The sequence below is a fragment of the Caenorhabditis remanei genome, chromosome IV, assembly GCF_010183535.1.
Source record: "Caenorhabditis remanei strain PX506 chromosome IV, whole genome shotgun sequence".
NCBI lineage: Eukaryota > Metazoa > Nematoda > Chromadorea > Rhabditida > Rhabditidae > Caenorhabditis > Caenorhabditis remanei.
The window spans coordinates 10,853,255-10,873,536 of NC_071331.1; the positions used below are offsets into that span (position 1 = coordinate 10,853,255).

General features: G+C 38.9%; 3 protein-coding genes across 3 annotated transcripts; all 3 read right to left on the reverse strand.

Moving 5' to 3' along the window:
• Positions 1–1,490: 1,490 nt before the first annotated feature.
• On the reverse strand, positions 1,491–4,609 carry GCK72_013215 (uncharacterized protein; the record flags this gene model as incomplete). Its single annotated transcript, XM_053729723.1, has 8 exons — positions 1,491–1,514; positions 1,559–1,904; positions 1,954–2,541; positions 2,590–3,024; positions 3,079–3,344; positions 4,071–4,183; positions 4,231–4,494; positions 4,549–4,609. 8 exons carry the CDS (start codon positions 4,607–4,609, stop codon positions 1,491–1,493), a joined length of 2,097 nt encoding a protein of 698 aa, XP_053584495.1.
• A 3,550-nt stretch (positions 4,610–8,159) lies between these two features.
• On the reverse strand, positions 8,160–9,015 carry GCK72_013216 (uncharacterized protein; the record flags this gene model as incomplete). The annotated part of the gene is made up of 3 exons (XM_003094706.2): positions 8,160–8,402; positions 8,659–8,956; positions 8,999–9,015. 3 exons carry the CDS (start codon positions 9,013–9,015, stop codon positions 8,160–8,162), a joined length of 558 nt encoding a protein of 185 aa, XP_003094754.2.
• A 2,323-nt stretch (positions 9,016–11,338) lies between these two features.
• On the reverse strand, positions 11,339–12,487 carry GCK72_013217 (uncharacterized protein; the record flags this gene model as incomplete). Its single annotated transcript, XM_053729724.1, has 5 exons — positions 11,339–11,422; positions 11,548–11,653; positions 11,702–11,928; positions 12,120–12,289; positions 12,367–12,487. The coding sequence occupies 5 exons, from the start codon at positions 12,485–12,487 to the stop codon at positions 11,339–11,341; spliced, it is 708 nt and encodes a 235-aa protein (XP_053584496.1).
• Between the last annotated feature and the right edge of the window lie 7,795 nt (positions 12,488–20,282).

Here is a 20,282-nt window from a genome sequence, read left to right on the forward strand (position 1 = left end):
CAAAAAAACTATGTTTTATCCAAATTTGAGTTGTTTCGGAGACGGAAACAGATCATGTCACTATGATTATGATACTGAATTTTCTTTTGCACTTTATTCTGTATTTGTTGGTTACTTGGCTAACATTGTGATATTTCCTATTTATGTTTATGTGAATAGAACGAACGAAAAGAGAGATAAAAAAGTGAGATTCAGAGTGAAAATATTAAATTAAATTAAACTTTTAGATATCTTTGTATCCGTTTACCAATCATTTCTATAAAGTGATTAGAAATTTCAATATTCTCTCAATCATTTCATTTATCAGTATTCTAGTAGCATTAGAAATACATCCTCCACGATCTCCTGGGTAAGCTCATCAGAAACTCTTATTCAATTTCGATGGAACAAGTTATTCTTCTCACATAAATCTCTAAATTTACAGAACTACGTTGGAAGCTTTTGTATGGTTTGGCGGAGCTATCGCTTATTTTCTATTTCTTTTCATTGTGACAATCAGTTTCCACTTCCACCATTTCATGCTATTCATTTTGTCATTACAAAGATGTTTATTTCACTTTTATCCCAATTCGAAAACTTTTCTCAAATTGGATAACTTGTATAAGCGACAATTTGTAATATTTCTCTACATACTCACGGGCGTTCTGGTACTTCTGAAATGCGTCGACCCTCATGATGTTAATTTGCCAACAATAACCTTTTTGGTGAGTTTAATAATAAATCGGCTTTTGTAATAACTTGTTTGTAACTTTTCTTATTAATTTTTAGTTGATTACGACTCTTCAAAACACTTTTCTTCTGGTATCAGCACTTCTTCAAATTCTAGTTGCCTACCGTATTAAAAAACAAGGAACTTCAAAGCCTACAAAACTCCAAAAGTTTGTATTCTGGCAAACAATAGCCATAGCTATCTGTGTCAACTTATCTCTGATACCTTTATTTTACAATGTACTCCGTGATGGCTTCAAATTTGATGATGTAAGTTTATAGATTCTTTTCCCAACACCTCTGGAATGCAGTTATAAAAACTTTCATACTGTATTAGCACGACATGCGTCTTACAACCGCGCTCTACCGAAACCAAAGAAAAATGTGTGAATTGAAAGACTCAAAGTAAGAATGTCATTTTTCAAGGGCTTTTCGGTGGAGCGCAGTTGTAAAAATTGTGCCGAGCTAATATCAAATTCAGTCTAAATAAATTTCAGTTAAAAGGATACTCCATTGCCATCGACGGTGTTATAACTCTACTTCTGATTCAATTCACATATTTGGTTTGCAATCGGAAGAGTTTGGCGACAATCTGTAAGAAACTCAAACCTCGACAATGTTGCAAGTCCTCACGAGTTCAGCCTATCAGCAGACTCAATGTTGTTTCCTAGCAATGAATCATCTCAGAATTCAAATCATTTATTGACTGTGAATTCATTAAAAAATTGACAAGAAAGAGAAAAAGGCTTATTACTTATTATTAATTAATTATTAATTACTCTTCAATCATCTCCAGAGTCCGTGTCCTCTCTCTAACTAAATCGGGATCTGATGACCGATATCCTCTCACATCTTGCAAGTACTTCGACACATCCATATCCAGTTGCTTCATCCGTCGAATCGTTCTCAACGACCAAATCACTTGTCCACTATTTCTTGGATGTCGGAGAAAGAATTCGAGATGTTTACTGGACAAGTAGATATTCAGACTCTGGTTTACTCGGTTTATTGGGATTGTACGGACGTATCGGCATAGACGATTGGCTGGGTTGTCATGTTCCCTAAACACTTTATGTGTATATTTCACTTGGACAAGAAGAGTGGATAGTGTGGCTGCCACGTTATACGAGACTTCAGCGTTATAGTATAGTTGGGTCTCCTCGTCAAATTCTTCATTGTTGCATACGAGCAAGGCGCTGAAAAAATATGGTTTGGCTATATTCCTCTAATATGTAGAAAACTCACGCGAATTCAGTGAGATCCCATCGTTCAACACGTCTCACAAAGATACAAACTTCAGAAGCCACCGATAGATATCTCAACAGTTGAGTAATCAACAAATACGGCATTTTGCTAACTCTGTCCTGTCGTTGGAGAGCTACGAAAAGTTCTTCAAATGCTCCCAACTCCACAAGAATATTGCGTGCCGATTCACTTCTCTCCGTGATACCAATCAAAACCTGAAGACACCACTCGACCATGAGGTTACTTCTCAAGTCAATCCAACACAGCAACAGTTGCCACAACTCGTTCATGATATCCCAGTTTCGACCGATTTTATCAAGTTTCTCTAGACTCATTTGACGAACAAGCGTACCGAAGATGACAAAAGTCGGGAGAAGCGTATACTCAAAGGGAGGAATCGCAACGCTCATGATACAGTCCAGAGCCATAGTGCACACTTCATCAGCACGCGCACGACAGATTTCCAGAATATGAGGTTGTTCGAGAAGAATCCACGCGGATTCGTTGAAATGATAGTCAAGGGATACCAAAAGTTGATCAATCATCTCGAATATTTCATGTTGGGGAAGCATTTCGAGGCGGCCCTCTCTGAAAACACGTTGATACAGTTACAGACAAGTATCTGAAAATACTCACGTGGCAAGAACACTCAACGAGAAGTTGGTCGCGTGATCAACCTGACAATCCCACGGGAACATCCTCTTGATATCCAAAATGAGACGAATGAATGCAGACGTCCGTCTCATATCATCATTCTCATACTCCCAAATCTCATTGACATCTTCCAGAATCATCAGAATCGACTCCTTCCGTTTTAACTTGATGTAGTGTCTCAACGCTTCTTCCGTTGATTTCGGAGTCGCCACATTCAGGAGGTCGATATTGTCGACAATCGATCGACTGAGCAACGTTCCAACCGTTGCAACACTCTTCAGATTCTTGTGAGTCTTCATAATCTGTTGAAGTGTTCCCAAGTCGAGATCCGTTCCAGTACAGTCCATGTGTACTAGTTGGGGAAGCACGATTCGAGAATGCAAATATTTCAGCATCATCAATCCTCTCTTAGAATATCTGAAATCAGGGACGGCCTTCAAATTGAATTCAAAAGTTTTCAGTAATATTTACCCAGTTTTTGAAACATCCAATATTTGTAACATAGTTAGTTGAGCAATACTTTTCCATTGGTGATGCGACTTGAATTCGATATCTCTCAATATAAGAATTTTCAGATTTTTCAGTTGAGCTATGGGTCGAATGCTTGGGAAGGCAGTGTTGCTGACGTCGAGGAGCCGAAGATTCGAGAAGAATCGGCATAGATTGTTGAAGTCCTCTCCAGTGATGGATCGTCCAGCGATGGTGAGACTCTCGAGTGATGGAATTAGTGGAAACGTCTGGAAATTTATAATGTGAACAAATTCAAAAGTTGCAGTATTTATTTATTTTTGCATCGAAACAGGATAATTTTGAGTTTTGATTTTTATAGATCTATGTATTAGCACGGTACGCTTCTTACAACCGTGCTCTACCGAAACCGAAGAAAATTGGGTGCGAAATTGAGAGACTCAAAGTAAAAGAGACGCTTTTCAACGACATTCCGGTGGAGCGCAGTTGCAAGAACTGTGCCAAGCTAATAAAACCAAACAAAATTTAGTTCGTACCGTTTTCAAAAATGTAATATTGAATGCATTCGAAAACTTTTATGTATTAGCTTGCGCCAAGATAGCGGACCTATATCTCGTGGATGTGAAATAGCACAAAAATGTTGTCAACTACAAAAATTTAGCCCTAGATGTGATCTACACAGACTTATAAAATTTGAAACAATTGAGCATGTTTTGAGACCGTGATGATATCTCAAAGTTTATAGCTTCTATTGAAAAAATATCGATTTCGTTATTTTCTAACCGCTCTATCAATACTTCCTAGGTAGCTTGAATATCTAACAACCGCACGAAACAGTAAAATATTATTTTGATTTTGACCGAAAAACTAATTTCCAGTTATGTTCTTTCTACTTTCGATCAAAAAGTTACTGTTTCTACATCTCCATAATCAAAAAAAGGTTTGCAGAACTTCAGTAGATCTAGTCTTTTTGTATTCCCAAAATCGCCACTTACCTTCCAAACCCATCCTCTGTACAACTTCTCGTCTCCGCTGATATCCAAACATCTCAACTTCGATGAAGACTTCGGATTCAACGCCATTTTTAAGATTCTAGCCATATCGATATCTGAAATTTCGAGAATAATCAGTCTACAGTGTCCCCCAACCACTTACATATTCCATAATGATAATGATTTCTGAAGTCTTCCAATTGTCCGATAGTCAACGATACCAAACTCAAATTTCGGAGCATCGAGACGACTGAATCATCACATTGACAATCTGACAAATCCACGTTTGTCAGGAAGAAATTCTTCGAGAATCGACGAAGAATCATCTCGATCGACTGTTTTCGAGAGAGTAGTGCTCGGGAGAAGATCTCATTGCTCAGGTCGGGATGGATTATTTTGTTAGTTTGATTGATTTTATTATAGTCATCTGGAAATTTAATCATTTTCAGAGAAACTGGGGTGAAATTACTAGAAAACTTACCATTACAAACATATTCTGCAAGTGCTTGAATAGCTATATCGGTCAATAGAGGAGCCGACATATTCAAAGGGAATTAGTAGAGTAATGGGGGAGAGAAAACACGAAAACTAAAGGAATACAGGGGAAAAACAATGAGAAAAAGAATGATAAATGATGATAAATATGGATTGGTAAAATGGCGGGTGAGCAGATCAAAAATAGTTGGTGGAAAGAGGATGGGTCAAAATTGTTCTAGGTTGAACATTTGAAAAATTTGGTTTCGAAAAATTTGTAGATCAAAAAAACTATTTTAGTGGGAAAGCTGGCAGGCGTGAATTCGAAGATGTATGAAATATATGAACAAAAAGAATTTATAACAAAATAAATAATTTGTTTCTGAAACTGGTCTTCTATGAAAAAAAAAGAATTTGAGAGTTCACTTGTTTTTGTGTGATTTAGAAATTTCAGGTTTCAAAGATTTTTGGTTATAGTGTGACCAGCCTGGCTGCCGCGCCTTCGGCGCTTCATCCGGCTGGCCTTTCGTTCACCTTCACAGAAAAGTGTGCGCGTGGCCGAGTGGTCCAAGGCGGCGGTCTCTGCGCAATAAGCGCAAGTTCGATTTTGGGCCCGGCCGCTTTCCTTTCTCATTTCTTAAAATTTGCGGACATTGGGACAGATGGACAGACTCCCCATGCGTTTTATATATAAGAATGATTTTTCAGTTTCAAAGTATCTTTTCCAGATCTTCCCAATTATGAAATTTATTGTTCGCATTTTATCCGAAGAGATTTTCCGAAAAACAAAAACTCAGAATGAAGCAGAGATCAATGTTTCATGTTGAGTACATTCAAGATGATGGTGTTCATTAAACAGTGAGTCGAACGAAAGGAAACTATAATAAAAACTGAAAATAGATGAATTTCATGGACTACTGGGTTTTAATTTAATGGAAAATTTAAAAAAAATCGGAAAAGACTACATAGGATTGTAGATTCACAGCATCTCCAGGATAAGTCGTCACAGCCAGTTTCGAAATGAGAAGTTTGGAATCGAACGGTTTAAAAATATAAAAGTTACTTTTTTTACAGTTTCAAAGTTGTTTTGTTTTCTGACTTATTTTTAGATTCTGCTTTTTCTTTCTGTAATACTTTTTAAAAAAACTGAAATAAGACCAAAAACTCGAGATGCTTGACCATATTTGGAATTGCGTTGATTACCTAATAAGTAGATTGATCAGCGATTTCTGATCGGAATAAAATAGTACTGTTTCATGATGTATTCATTCGAACAGATTTTTAAAGTGATTTGTTGTGTTTGCGAATAATATATGAATAGAGTGATTTTAGTTCTCTTCTGTTTGGTTCTCTCTGAAATCGTTTCGTAAGAATTTTTGCACACCATTATTTTTTGTATGCCTTTAAATTTAAAACGTTTTCAATTATTGAGAGCTCAAAGAATTCAATTCAGAGATTAATAAGCAGAGGGTCATTAACCAATCAGACAGGTGAAATAAATGATGTTTCCCGCCGAAAAGTTTTCTCTTGAGCGGTCAACCTATTTACTTCTAAAATGAACGTAACTCAGCTTCTCAATATTTCTGACTTTTTTGAAACTGTAGAAAACTTCCAAGCCTTGTGGCTCGACGTGTTCTATTTGTTTCTTCTGATGGTTCTGGTAGTCCTTGTGATTTTATTCCCGTTTTATGTGTATGTTAACCAAGTGAACCGGAGAAGAGATGAGATGGTATGAATCTATACGGACTAGTTTCTGTGTATAGAGAAGAAATTTCAGATGCCAGTATTTCCCATCACCAATCACTTTTATGAAATGATGAAGATTAATTATGTATTGTTTCTTAGCTTGGTGGTTTCGTATTATCTGTTCAACTTTTTTGCAGATATGGATTGGTAAGTACTTGCACTTCACTAAATTCGTAGAAGACAGTTTTCTTGAGGAATGTGAGGTTTTTGCTGAAAAATTGGTGGAATTTTTGCTGTATCAAGTTCCACGAAACTCCTTCTGCGCAAGTTTAGCCAATTCAGTAAGATCTTATAGTTCAATGCGTTTTACCTCAATTTCACTTTACCGGATCTAAAAAATTATCGATAAGGAAAAATTAATTCACCGGAAAAACTAATACCAAAATCTTCATTTTGAAACAGTGCAACTATACTGCTTTTCTCATTCCAGGTCACTAACTTCCTTGCTTTTTCTACTCTTTGAAGTTCTCATTTTCCTCATGCTCCATGTCTACACTCAAGTGTTTCATCTACTCACATCCGTCCTTGTCATTCAGAAGTTTCTCATTTACTTCTTCCCATCAACCGAACCTTATATTTCGAGGGCCTCTCTACGTCTTAATAGTATGTATCCGATCTATTTTATTTTTGGAGGAAAAGAAACAGTAGCTATTATTGTCTTTTTCTTCTATATATCTTCTGGCAGACTATGGTTATTCTAATATTTAAAACTGTAAGTTTCCATACGAAAGTATCTCAACAATGACGGTCTTCAGGTAACAATCCCCAGTGCTTTCATATTACAATTCTATATTCCTTATCAATTTTATATTCTCTCAGTTTTGATTGTCTCCGATATCATCATCACACCGTTAATGATTCAAGTATCGTATTTATGTTGTAACAGACGAAATATCATAGCGATGAGAAATGTTTTTGAGATTTCAAGATTTCTTAAAACTATATTCAATGTCAAGAACAATTCAACTGCCAAAGTGAAACCCAGAACTTACTCGTAAGTTTGAATTTTTTTAAATTAAAGTAAAGTGTTTTGATTTCAGCGTCAGGCAGCATGGTGTCTGAGAAATCTCGAGGTTGAATCTGAAATAGTTTCAATTTCGCACGCAAAATGTCTGATAACTGCTGCAACAATATTTCATTGGAATGAATGTGTTCTCGATACAACTAGAGTGACGTGCTGAAGAATTCCTAAATATAGGAAAATAGTTTCAAATGTTCACGGTTTCTTCACCACTAGATCACACTGCACACTGACCACTAATGATTCAAGTGTCGTAGTTGTTGAAAAAGAAGTCAAGGACAGTTCAACTACTAAAGTGAAACCGATGTAGAGCAGAATTGACGCGTAACTTGCGACTTTAGAAGTTTTCGAAAATTTCTGGTAATTTAGCGCAGGGCAATATTGCGTCTAAGTAAATGTTGAGCTTGAATCAGAAATGATTTCAGCACCACACGAAATAAAATGTCTGAAAACTATAAATGATTAAAATTAAATTTTTCCTGTTACAACACTTTTGGAAATCTTTTCAGGTTATCATACGCTGATCATTCTTTAGAATCAAAACAACTATTTTTTGTTTTTTTGCTATCTTGTGCCTATTATACAGTGCCGATCATTGATAACTTTACCATTTGAAAATCAGTCATTTTAAAACGATTATTTTGAGAGCCTAACATTTAGACCCTGGTTAGAATGAATTTAACAACTCTGCAATATTTTGTAACTTTTGACATTTCACCTGTTAAAATGCAAAAGTCTTGAATTAAATGCACAATTAAATGTTTTCCTTATGGATTAGTAAATAGCAAACCACCTGTTAACAATCCAGCCATTTATTCTTATAAATTAAACCCAAAGGTTACTGTATCCTTTCAAGATTGTGTTGTCTGTTCTGGTTCCACTATCGAGCTAGATCCAATTTTAAACACTTTTCTGATCAACTTCTTAATCCCAAACGATGCAATCAACACATCCATATTCCGTTTGTTGCATCCAAGATATGATATTTGAATAATTAAAGGAGTAATTATAATATCAGTGGTCATTGTAATTATCATGATAGTTGATATAGGAGTTCCACTCAAAAACATTACTATATCAGCGAAAAGACAAATCTGGAATAAATTAGTTATCAAGAATCGCCTCTTTGTTCGCAGCTCACTGATTTAAAAACCAAAACAATCATTGTCTGCCAGAAAATATACTTGTGTGGTTTAGTTTTCAAAGCCATTGGGAGATACGAAAACTTTTTGACACTTATCATAATTGGAATGTATAAAAGAGAAGAGGATATCAGCAAAGCAGTTATTGACCAGAATGAAAAATAAAAATTCCAAAGGTTTCTGGAAGTCACAGTTCTAAAATACTCACTTCATATAAAACCATCGCTATGTCGTCATCAGAGTCATACTCGTAACTCACACTTCCCGTGCTTATATACCACAGAAAACTGATAATTTCTTTGACACCGAATGCCAAATAAATTATCCAAATAGTTTTGTTCAGTAGTTTTTGAATAACAGTTATAGGTCCTTCACTTGACGGGATAAAGTAGAGAAAGAATTTTTGAATAGCTAGTACTGAAATCATCAAATGGAATACTTGAGTGATAACGAGTAGCACGAGGAAGGAGAGGACGACCAGAATGTAGAAGAAAATAAATAGTAGTCTGAAATTTTCAATTTAAAAGTCTGCCGGTAAAAAAACCTACGAATTGTTCACTGTCATAAGATATGAAATACAAATTGATAGAAAAAAGAAAAACAACAAGAAATAAGATTTCTTTACCATTTCACAAAAATGATTTGTGATCGGAAATATTATTGCCTGAATTAATCGTGTATGATTATAAGTCATTATTGTTTTTGCATCAAATCAAACCTTCTCATCCCGCTTCATATTAATATTGAAAACATAAACATAAAACGGAAAAATCATCAATGAAACTACCATGAGGATGAAGAATAAATAAGCAAACGAAAGCAATACTGTAGGACCAATGTTTTCCATGATAATTTCAGTGATTGGTTTAGTTGAATTATTCATTCTGATTGTCTCAAAAGAGTATTGAGAACAGTGTGCTCCACCGGTGAAGAAACCGGCGAAAACCCGGTTTTTTTTTCACCGGTGAAAACTGTTATAATCACCGGTGAAATTTTTCTCGGTTTTATAAAAGTAAAAACCGGAGTTAAGTTTGGCAAAAACCGGTGTTCATCGAAATTCCCCGGTGTTCAAAATTGAAAAACCGGTTTTCCATGGTTTTCATTTTTCACCGGTGCCCGGTTTTCCCCGGGGAGTCCCCGGTGTTCACCGGTTTTCACCGTTTTTTTCTGATGATGAAAACACTTCAACGTGAACGAACAGGACAGCAACCGGGCATTTCGTAATAGGACATTTTATAACAGGACATTTCGAAACCGGACACTTTGAAACCGGACGTTTCGCAACCGAAATTATTTTGTTTCGAAGTGTCATTCGGTTGCGAAACGTCCAGTTGCGAAATGTCCGGTTGCAAAGTGATTGGTTGCGAAACGTCCGCTTTCGAAGCCTTCGGTTGCGAAACAACCGGTTTGTAAATGTTCGATTGCGAAATGTCCGGTTTTGAAATGTCCGGTTACGAAATGTCTAGTTTTGAAATGTCTGGTTGTGCATTCCCAATTTCAAAAAAACTCCGGTGAAAACCGGTGAAAACCGGGGAAAACACCGGTTTTTTCACCGGTGTTTCCCCGGTTTTTCCCCGGTGAAACACCGGTGAATTTCGGTGAAAACCGGTGAATATTTTCACCGGTTTTTCTATGAAAAACCGGTTTTCACTAGTTTTAAAATCCCGGTGGAGTACATTGATTGAGAACATTCGATGTGTTCGGCACAAAATATAGTCTCGAAACAGTGGATAAATTGTTTCAAATTTCACCTGTTCCTCCCACTTTTAATAGTTGCAACTTCCTTCATTCTCGATTCTAGGAGTGGGTGAGAATGCAATGATTTTGGTGACAGGGAAAAGTGTCTTCGGTTTCTAAATGCCGTGTGATTTCACTCACATCGAAGAATGGTGGCTGAACCTAGCTAATGGAAAATGGATCATTGGCGTTTCATATTTAGACACTTTTTTCAAAATCAGATCTCTCACTGAAAAACTCCATTTAATGTTCCCCACCCAATATGAAGTGCCCTTTTGATAGTGGTGCCATACGAACAACTATTTTAACAATTGAGGTGCCCTTCTAATACAGTTGCCCTCCAGCGATTTACACTTTTCTCTAATATCATCATTAACTGACTCCAAACTGTTCTCTCACATTACTATCAAAATTCTCCGTTTTTAGTGGAAATGCTCAATGATGTCGATGTATTGAACAACTCTTGCAAAATTAAATTTAATTCAGCAGCTGAAACACTAATAAATTTTTATCTAATTTGAAAACGGAACAAACGATCCACCTGTTCTCATGTTTCTATTTTTAATACACTTCAAGTTAGGTTACTGTATCTTCTAAATGTGTCTACTACTCTTAATTGTGATTATAATTATGTTCATAAAAAGCTGTTCATAATTTTGATAGTTTTTGTAGCGATGATGAAACACCAGTTTTATTTTCTTCGGCATATAACCATGTTTAGTATAATACCTGGATTAATATCTGTTCTTCGAAAATATTATCTCGAAACGGTGAATAATTGGTTTGAAACTTTACATGTTTCTCCTATTTTTAGTAATACCGAAAAAAAGTGACTCAGTTTTCAAATTTCCAATAAGGTTTTTGCAAGAAAACGATGAGAAAGAAGAAGAAAAATCTTCCGTACGAAACAGACATTGGTGAGTAATTTTGACTACTGAATTCTTGTTTTTTGAAATAAAGACATTTCGAGCGGAGGGATTACTTTCCCAATACCCAAGACCTGGAAGGAGGAGGAAGGAGGATTCTAAGCAATGGACGTTTAATTAAAATTAGTTTTTATTAATAAGTATATTGTATGAAACAGCTTTTGAAAAAACAGAACTACACTAAAAGAGATTGAAGTTTGAACAAACCAAAAAATCTCTTATCATTTAGCGTTTCGTTTCCTCATCTGTATCACCGCGTCCTTCGCGTACGCTGCCACTTTCCATCTTTCCGGCTCCACGTGTGATATCCTACATAACTTCAAGGATCGTGCCCTCGAGAGCGCCGTGTACATGAGGCCTGGCATAAACAGGCCTCTAGAGTATACTACGACGCCGTCGACAGTACGGCCTTGAGAGTTATGTATTGTTAGTACCTGAGCTTCTCTGACAGGGAACTGTCTCCACCAAAAATACTCGTTGCTCTTGTTTCGGATCCGGAAGCTGGTTCTATGAAGTATTTGGTTTTTGACTCCGGGGAAACTGAAATTCGAAAATTTAATATATTTTTATAAAATATTATCAACTCACTCAACCACCAGAGAATCGGGATAAATTTTCTTGATTTTCCCAATCGCTCCGTTGACTAGCTTCCTCCTCTTGTCGATGGTGGTGACAAGAGTCACCTTGCATCCGGGGGCCAGAGTCAATGGTCTGACCCATCGACTCGCTTCGATCCATTCTTCCACTTTTTCAGCATCATTCTTCTCCACCTTCAACCAGCGCATTCTAATCGAGTCGGGCATCCTGGCTATTCTCTGAAGATTAAAATATGAGTATGTTACAATAAGAAAAAAAACTCACTTATTCATTTAAACGATCCACAGTTTCGTTTTGTGGGGCTAACATAATGAATTCCTTCTCGGGCCAGGATGCCCTCAATTCATCCAACTCCTCGAAAAGCCCTCCGTGTGTGGTATCCCTGATTCTACAGAATCGTTTAAAAAACTTTTCTGTTTCTTCCGGGATCCTCACGGAGGGCATTCAAGTGTTTCGCATCCTCTTGCTCCTCGACGCGAACGTTTCTGTGGAGTCTCATCATCTTAAAGAGACCCCACAAATTTTCCGTGATGCAGGGGTAGCTGGCGTCCCGTAGAGCTTTAAACTCGAGAGGGAGAGCTGAAAATTAAAATTTCTTTTTTTTTCAAATTTTAAAGTCAAAAAATTTCGATAGTTTGAAATGTTGTATAACTAACCTTCATAAACTGCTCCGTGGGTTACCGGTTCCAACTGGAGGAGGTTTCCGAACACTACCATCGAAATCCCTCCAAATGGCTTTGCTGATCCTCCCTGACCCAGTTGCATTTGTGCGGACATTTGGTGATAAAGAAGTGCCGAAACGAGACTAATTTCGTCCACAAATGCCACGCGTACTCCTTCAAGATTACTCTTGAGGATTTTTCTCTTGCATTTGATGAAATTGTATTGCCGAAACAAGACTTATTTCATTAACAAATGCTTCAAGAGTGCTCTTAAGCGTCTTCCTCATGCGCGGTGTCGGGTCGGAAAGCGCCTCCTCATCGCTGATCTAGAAGTTTTTTCAATTAATTTCTCTAAATAGAGCCTCTACGTCATAAAGCCTAATTGTTTTCAGAATTGCAAAATCAAAAAGTTAAAAACAAAAAATAATGACTTACTACCTCTCCGACGGAAGGAAACCAGATAAAAAGAAATATTAGAATTTAAATAAAATCAGAAATATACAGTATTTTAGACGACCAGTCAATTGGCCGTCAAAGAAGTAGATATGATGAAAAAGTCAAGAAAGTCTTTCGGTGGAGAGATGACAAGACACAGAATTTTTCGTTAGTCATTTCTCAGTAAACATAAGGAATTTGAAAATTTGAAAAAGAAGAAAGAATACGAGAAAAAGATCAGAAGTTTGAATTTGAAAAAAAGAAGAAAGTAGTGTTGAAATCAGATAATCATCGGCAGCTACCGTAATCTGTTCGGGTCTCGACATTTTATTATGTATAATATAGTTTAGTTTCACACCTCTCCTACTTCTTCGGTATGATTCACTTTGTTAGTTGTCGTCTTAACTTTTGTGACTAGAGAGGAAGTATAAGTTCCCATACTAGTTACAAGTCAAGCGTGTTAGATTACTAGAGTGAGAGAGCGTGAATGACGAGAGGAATAGAGACGAGAGAAAGACGAGGCGAGAACGAACGGAAGGAAAAACAGAGGAAGACGATGAGGACGAACCGAGGAGTCGACGAAGACAGAACGGAGAGAATAAAGAAGAATAATTGTGAATAAATGATGTATTTTTAGTGGACCTAAAATGTAAGAGAAGACTTGTGAAGAATGGAAGGAATCTGAAATGAAAGAACAGAAGAAAACACAAGATTGGGTGAAAGAATGGTTTATTGAAGGATGAGATTCTAGACAACCAGTTGGTCGTCATCAGTATGGTGAAATTCGGGTAATTTTAGGGGAGAGTTAGTTGCCACGGGTTTCAGTGGACTGATGATATTCCTAATGGAGAGGGGAGACGAGAATTACAGATAATGGGAGTGGAATAAAGTGGAATTACATTAAGTGAGAAAAAGGTGAAAATATCATGAAAAAGGGGACAGTAAAACGAAGACCGTACGTCGACGCAATCGATTCGAAAGTCCCTCGTCAACGCGCCGCCCATGGAGAGAGTGAGGAGACGGCAGAGAAAAATGAGATCAGCAGAGCGCGAATGCAGCAGACGGAGACGACACCAGGGAAAAGGACGACGGGGAATCTGAAAAGGGGGGATTAGAAGAATAGAGACTTTGCTCTTTTATGTTTCAGATAGATGACTGTGTATAAGTGATATTACGTTAGATTCCGACTTGTGGAATCAATAGATTTCACAACACTCCCCGCCCCGGGAAAAGTTCCGAGTAACTGTGTTAGTCGGAACTCGAGTCGTGACGGTAACGTTTCACTCCTTCCTTCGCTTTTCTTGAAGGCATGATCCGAGTGGTCTTGGAGTTATTGGTCCTTGTGGACTTGACGGTAGATTCCTTTGGATCTGGGATGCTGGTAGGTTCTGTTTGTGTGTCTGTGTCGTCTTCGATTTCTAGCGGAATCAGTTGGTTGACAGCTCTGTCTTTGCTGGACCCGTTTACAGACACCGTGACTGAGCGAATGTTGGGATGTTCGCCTTTTATGGCTGTAATTCGACCGAGAGGCCATCTGTGTCTCGGGATGAAGTCTTCATTAATGAGCACGATTTGTCCGATTTTTGGGGGAGTGATACTGTATCGGTTCTTTTTTGTTGCACTCTCACGTAGAAGTAATAGATATGATGAAGACCAGATTTTCCATAGTTTATTCAGAGTTTCGTCAAGTTTCAGAAGGTGTTGGCGGGTTTCAGATTCTGTAGTGGTCATGGTTGGGTCGTAGATGGGGTCTCCGTTATTATTATCGGTGTCGTTTGGGACATCTAGGAGAACTGATGGTAGAAGAAAGTCGATCGGGCGAAGCACCGGTACGTCATCTTTTTCGGATGGGTTTCTGATCAAGGGGCGAGAGTTTATGACTCCTTCTACTCGTTTCAAAGTGTAATGAAGTTCTGGGAACGTGTAGGTTAGTTTTCCCAGTACTTTTCTGAATTGGCTTTTTGCGGTTCCGACTACTCGTTCATAGATTCCACCCATCCATGGTGATAGTGGTGTAATATGCTTGAACGAGATGTCGTGTCTAGCTAGAAAGCAGATTATTTCAGGGTCAGCGGAGAAATCCTGCATGTCTTTCTCGAGGATGTTTTGTCCCAGTTTGAACGCTTGAGCGTTATCAGAATATAGATAGTTTGGGACTCCACGTTGTCCGAAAATGGCTTTCAGAGCTCCGATATAACTTCTGGTGGAACTATCCGCACATAGTTCGAGATGTGTACACCTGGTGGTTAGACATGTATAGATGAGCACGTAAGCTTTCTCCTGTGTATCAAATTGGGAGATTTTGTACTTTAATGGACCAAAATAGTCGAGTCCCACTTTTGAGAATGGTGTTGATGGCATCGTTCTGTTCTTGTTGAGAGTGGATGTGTATGGATAGTGGGAAGGGAGTCCTTTGACCTTTTTGCAGGATACGCATTTGGAGATAACTGTTCTGGCTAGTCTTCCGTCCGATCTGATCCAGTATTTGGTTCTGATCGCCATCTGTAGATATTGTGTTGGTAAGTGTGTGTTTTGAAGGTGAATTTCCTGTGCGAGTAGTGTAGCTAGTTTATGTTCGGAATGAACCAGGATCGGTTGGCTGGCTTCCATAGGAATGTTCGGAGAGGAGAAATGTCTCTGTGTTCTCCATAAACCGTCTTGAGACTGGAACGGTTTTAGATTACCTTTGAATCTCCAGTTTCTGCTTTTGGCTTCCTTGTAGTGTTCTTGGAAGATGGCTAGTCTTGCGATTCTTCGTCTTTGCACTTCTCTTTCGGTTCTGTTTACGATGTTGTCGCAATCTTTGTATTCTCTGAGGAGTGGGTTCTCTGGTGTCTTTGTGTTGAGTGATTTCGTAATGAATTTCAGGATAGTATTCGTGATGTTTGTCAGCGAACTGAGCGAGTTTGTATAATCGTAAGGTACGAAGGACCTATAGTCTGTTGTCACATTTGTACTTTTCTGTTCCTGAATTGATACAGAGAATACTTCGGTTTCCGTCATAATTATATTTTGAGCCACTTTATTCATTTTTTCTTTCTTTGTTCTTCGGATGCTGGTATTTTTTGATTTTGGTTTCAGTTCTTTTTCGAACATTTCTTCCGCGTCGGAAGAATACTGTAGTTCTCCTTCTAGTTGAGTTTTCCACGTGTTTCTGTCCTCCTTCAGAAGAGCTGGTCCCGTGAACCATAATGTGGAATTTTGCAGATCTGTGGTGTTCATTCCTCGTGTGGCTAGATCTGCCGGGTTTTGGTCGGAAGCCACGTGATGGAAGGATACTTCGATATTCATTTCTTTGAGTTCGGCTTCGATCATATGCACTGAGTTTACACGATTATGTACCCATTGTTTAATCTGTTCCTTTGTTAGGATCCATGACAACGCGATTGTTGAATCGCTGAAAACGTCTAGTTTTGACGGTTTTTCGTCGTCTGATAGCTCTTTGATAAGGCTCTGGGCGTGTTTCATTCCGATTTCCACTGCTAGTGTTTCTAGTCGTGGGATTGTCCATTCAGATCCGTTACTCGGTCTTACTTTTGACTTTGCACCGATTAGAGTGGATTCGGCACTTCCATTTCCCGATCGGTATAACAGATATACTGCGTTTCCATAAGTGTGTTTCGACGCGTCACAGAATACCGCCATTTCTGGTTTCTGATTCGGGAAGTAGTGACTCTTGAGTTGTCTTGGAATTTCGATGGTTCTGTGTTTGTATAGTTCTTTGACTTTACGCCATTCGATATTGAGTTTGTCGGAAAGAGTTTGTTTCCAATCGAGTCCGTCGTTCCAGATGAGTTGCACAAATCTCTTTATTTGGACTTGTAGTGGGGCAGTGTAACCCATGGGGTCGTAGAGTTTTGCGAGAAATGACGCGACGTCCCGTTTTGTCATAGTCTTTTCTGGTGGCTCTGGGATGAGGATGGTGATTGTGTCCGTTTCTATGTTCCAGATATATCCTAGAAATTTTACTCTGTTTGATTCGGCTCTATCGGCTTCGGGAATTTCTTGCATCGTTGGTTGGTGATTTGTTGCGATTTCTCGTACGTGCATTCCCATCTCCCGGAATTGCTTTTGTACTGCGAGTACTTTTGGGAGTACTTCATCTGGATTATTTGTGGTGATCATCAGATTATCGACATATAGATTTTGTTCGATTTCTTTGCTGAGTATCGTAGCTGCCAGGAGCAGATAGTGACGGATTGTGGCTGCCAGGAGAAAGGGCGAGCATTTCATTCCGAATGGAATTCTAGTGAATCTGAATTCTACTAGATTGTCTCCCGATGGAGGTTTATTGATATCCTTGATCCATAACCATTTTGTAGCGTTACGGTCTTTCTCTTGCAACCTGATCTGGTGGAAAGCACGAGCGATATCTCCGACTGCGGGGTATTTCTTTTCTCGGTGTCGTAGTAAAATACCGGGAGCAGTTTTCAACATATTGGGTCCTTCGTAGAGGCAGTCGTTTAGTGAAAGTGTGTCTCGTTGTTTCGAGCTCGAGTCACCAACGATTCTGACTTTGGTGTTGGTCGAGTTTTCTTTGAACACCGCGTTTTGTGGGGCAAAGTACTCCGGACCCTGACTCTTCATCTCTGGAGTTACTCTTTCGATAATTCCAGCTTCGAGCTGTTCTTCGATGATTCTGTATGCTTTTAATAATTCTGGATTTCGTCTCAACTTCTCGATAAGACAGGTTAGTCTTTTGTAAGCGAGAGATTTGTTGTTTCCCATGCGGTCTTGTTTACCGTTCCATGGTAAGGCGACGTATAGTAATCCATCTTCTCCGATGATGATCTCTTTCTCGAAGAGTTGTAAGAGGTATTCTTGTGTGAGATACTCTGATTCGAGCATCGTGGCTGATTCGATCCCACAGTTCTCTGTTTGCCAGAGCTGAAGAATAAGATTTGTGAGTTCGTCATCGCTGTCCGTTCCGTATTTTTGACTCATTAGAACATTGATTGAAGGTGGATGTGAATCTTCGAGAGTTGACACTCCAGTCGGTATCATATTTTGATCCATTACTGGGCAGTGTTTGGCATTTGGGAATGTCATGGAAGCGAACGGACCAAGTTCGATGTATTTGCCTGATGGTAGGCAGATTCTTTGGGAACCGCGGATAAAGTGTGGTAAAATATCATTTCCGAGGATCATATCCATTCGAGTGTTATCGTAATCTTCGTTTGGAGTTACGTGTTTGTAGTTGATTTTCATATTTCTCAGAGTCTGTTTATCAGCTGTGGAAAAATTCGGTTTGCGATATTTTGTGCTGGGTAGGTTTGGGATTCCTGCTACGTAGGTGTTAAACTCGATGGAATCACCGACAAATGTAATTTGATAAATGTTACAGGGACTGTTTGAAGAGCCTGTTACTCCGGCTAGTGATAGTTGGATGTTTTGGACTGTTTTAAGTCCGAGTCGTTTTGCTGATCTTTCAGAGATTAGAGAAATGGCTGCACCGGTATCGACGAGTGCCAGAATTTTCTCATTTTCAGTTGTAGATAAGAGGGTGAAGGGTAGTCTGATGTCCTGTGACGAGGACGGTAAATTTGTTGGATGGAAGGTTTTGTTTTGTATTGTTTCGACAATATGATTGATGGTTACTGTGTCATCTGTTTCTTCATAGTTGTCATAGAGGCTTAGTAATGAGAACTTTTCTTGGGTGTTTGATTCTGGTGTGCTAGTCTTGTCTTCTTCTTTTTCTGACTCGCCTGTTGTTTCTGAATCATAATCTTCATCTGATTCTGAATCAGAAGAGTTTAGTTGTGATGAGTTTTGGTTCGACGGTGTATTTTCTTTTTCAGATTCTGATGTGGATGTTTCTAGTGTTAATAGTTTATTGACTTTAGCTGATAGGCTTGATATGGTTGAGTTGTGAGTTTGTGGCTCTTCTTTCGGTTTTTTGGGTGATATGGGTGATGTGATTTGTATTATTTGTTGATTTTGATTGATTTGAATTTGGGTGGAGGATGTATAGTTATTGTGAAGCGCATTATTGTTGTTGTTGACTAAGAAAAAACTGGATATCGGCTGGTTTTGGAGCGTTTGTCGGGAAATTACGGTAGTCTCGGAAGAACTCTTTCAGCTTGCACGCTGCTGTGTTGTGTCGTCCGTTACAGTAGTAACAGCTTGTCTCGGATCTACAGTAATTGAGAGAATGTTTCCCTCTGCAGTTGGTGCACAGTCTGTTCTCTTCCAGATATTTTCTGACGTTAGAGCTGCTCTTAGGGCACTGCAGTAGACGGTGACCGGGGCCACAGAGTGGGCACACGTGATCAGTTGCATAAGATTTTGGGAATGTGTATCTGATCTTTTCGATGTTTGGTCCGTTTCCGATGTTAAAAAGGTATGGTTTTTTTGAATTCTCGATGCGTGTGCTCAGCGCTTCATCGATGGTCATTTGACGCCCTTCGGAGTGCCCTGGGCAGTCTGGTGTTCCGTCTGGGATGAAGGTTGGTTTATCGGAGTCTTGTTGACTTCTTGGTCCTTGGCTGGGGGCACCGTTCATGTCAAATTTTTTGAACCGAGTGTTGTTTTCTGTATCCGGCTTCTGGGTGGGACCCGTATGTTGAGCCTGGTTTTGAGTGTAAGGGTTTACGTTTATATCTGTATTTTTGTTATGTGTATACTGAGATTGAGAGTGTTTATATTGATGACTCGCGGATCCATTTTGGCTCCGGTTTTGAGATGAGTTTTTGAATTGATTATTTCCGTATGATTTGTGGTTATTGTTGTGGGTTCTTTCTCTTTTGCCATTGAAGGCGAAGACATCTGATTCTTGTGTGTCTTCTTCGTGTTCTGTGGAACTATCAATAGCGTCGTCGTCTGATTCGGTTACTGTAGATACTGTATTAATGTTTGTTTTTTCTGTATGATGTTTCGATTTTGTTTCTGGACAGAGTCCTGTTAGTTCTTCATCCGCTAGCATTTCACTGAGGAACAGATCTGCTTTTTCGAACACGTATTCAGGTGTGATCGTTCTATTTTCTCTTTTTACTGCGCATCGTTGTCGTACTGGGTACGGCATCTTTGCCAGCAGAGCTAGAGTGTGGTGGTATGTGAAGAACTCTGGGTCGGCTTCGTTGATGCGATCGTAGAGTTGTCTTGCTACACAGAGGTGGTGGGTGAAGTTTGTTGAACTGTCAGATGGTACTCTCACACTTTCGAGTTCTCTTGCGAGACTGGTGACGCTCACCTGGTCCATGTAGAATTTGTCTAAGCTCTGGAACGTAGCTCGGATTGCTTTAGTGGCATCCGCCACAAGTGATCGATGCACTGCGGCTTGTCCAGTTACTTTTTCCAGTAAAATATCTCTGGCTATATCGAGATCAGTGTCTCCTAGCGTTACTATTTTGTTGAATAGTGTGCGGAATTTGGGGTAATATGACTTGTCTCCAGAGAATGGTGTGCAGCGTCGGAAATGGTCGAGCAGTTGTAAACTCTGTGCGCTGCTCATGTATCTTGGTCCTCTGTTTCGTTCT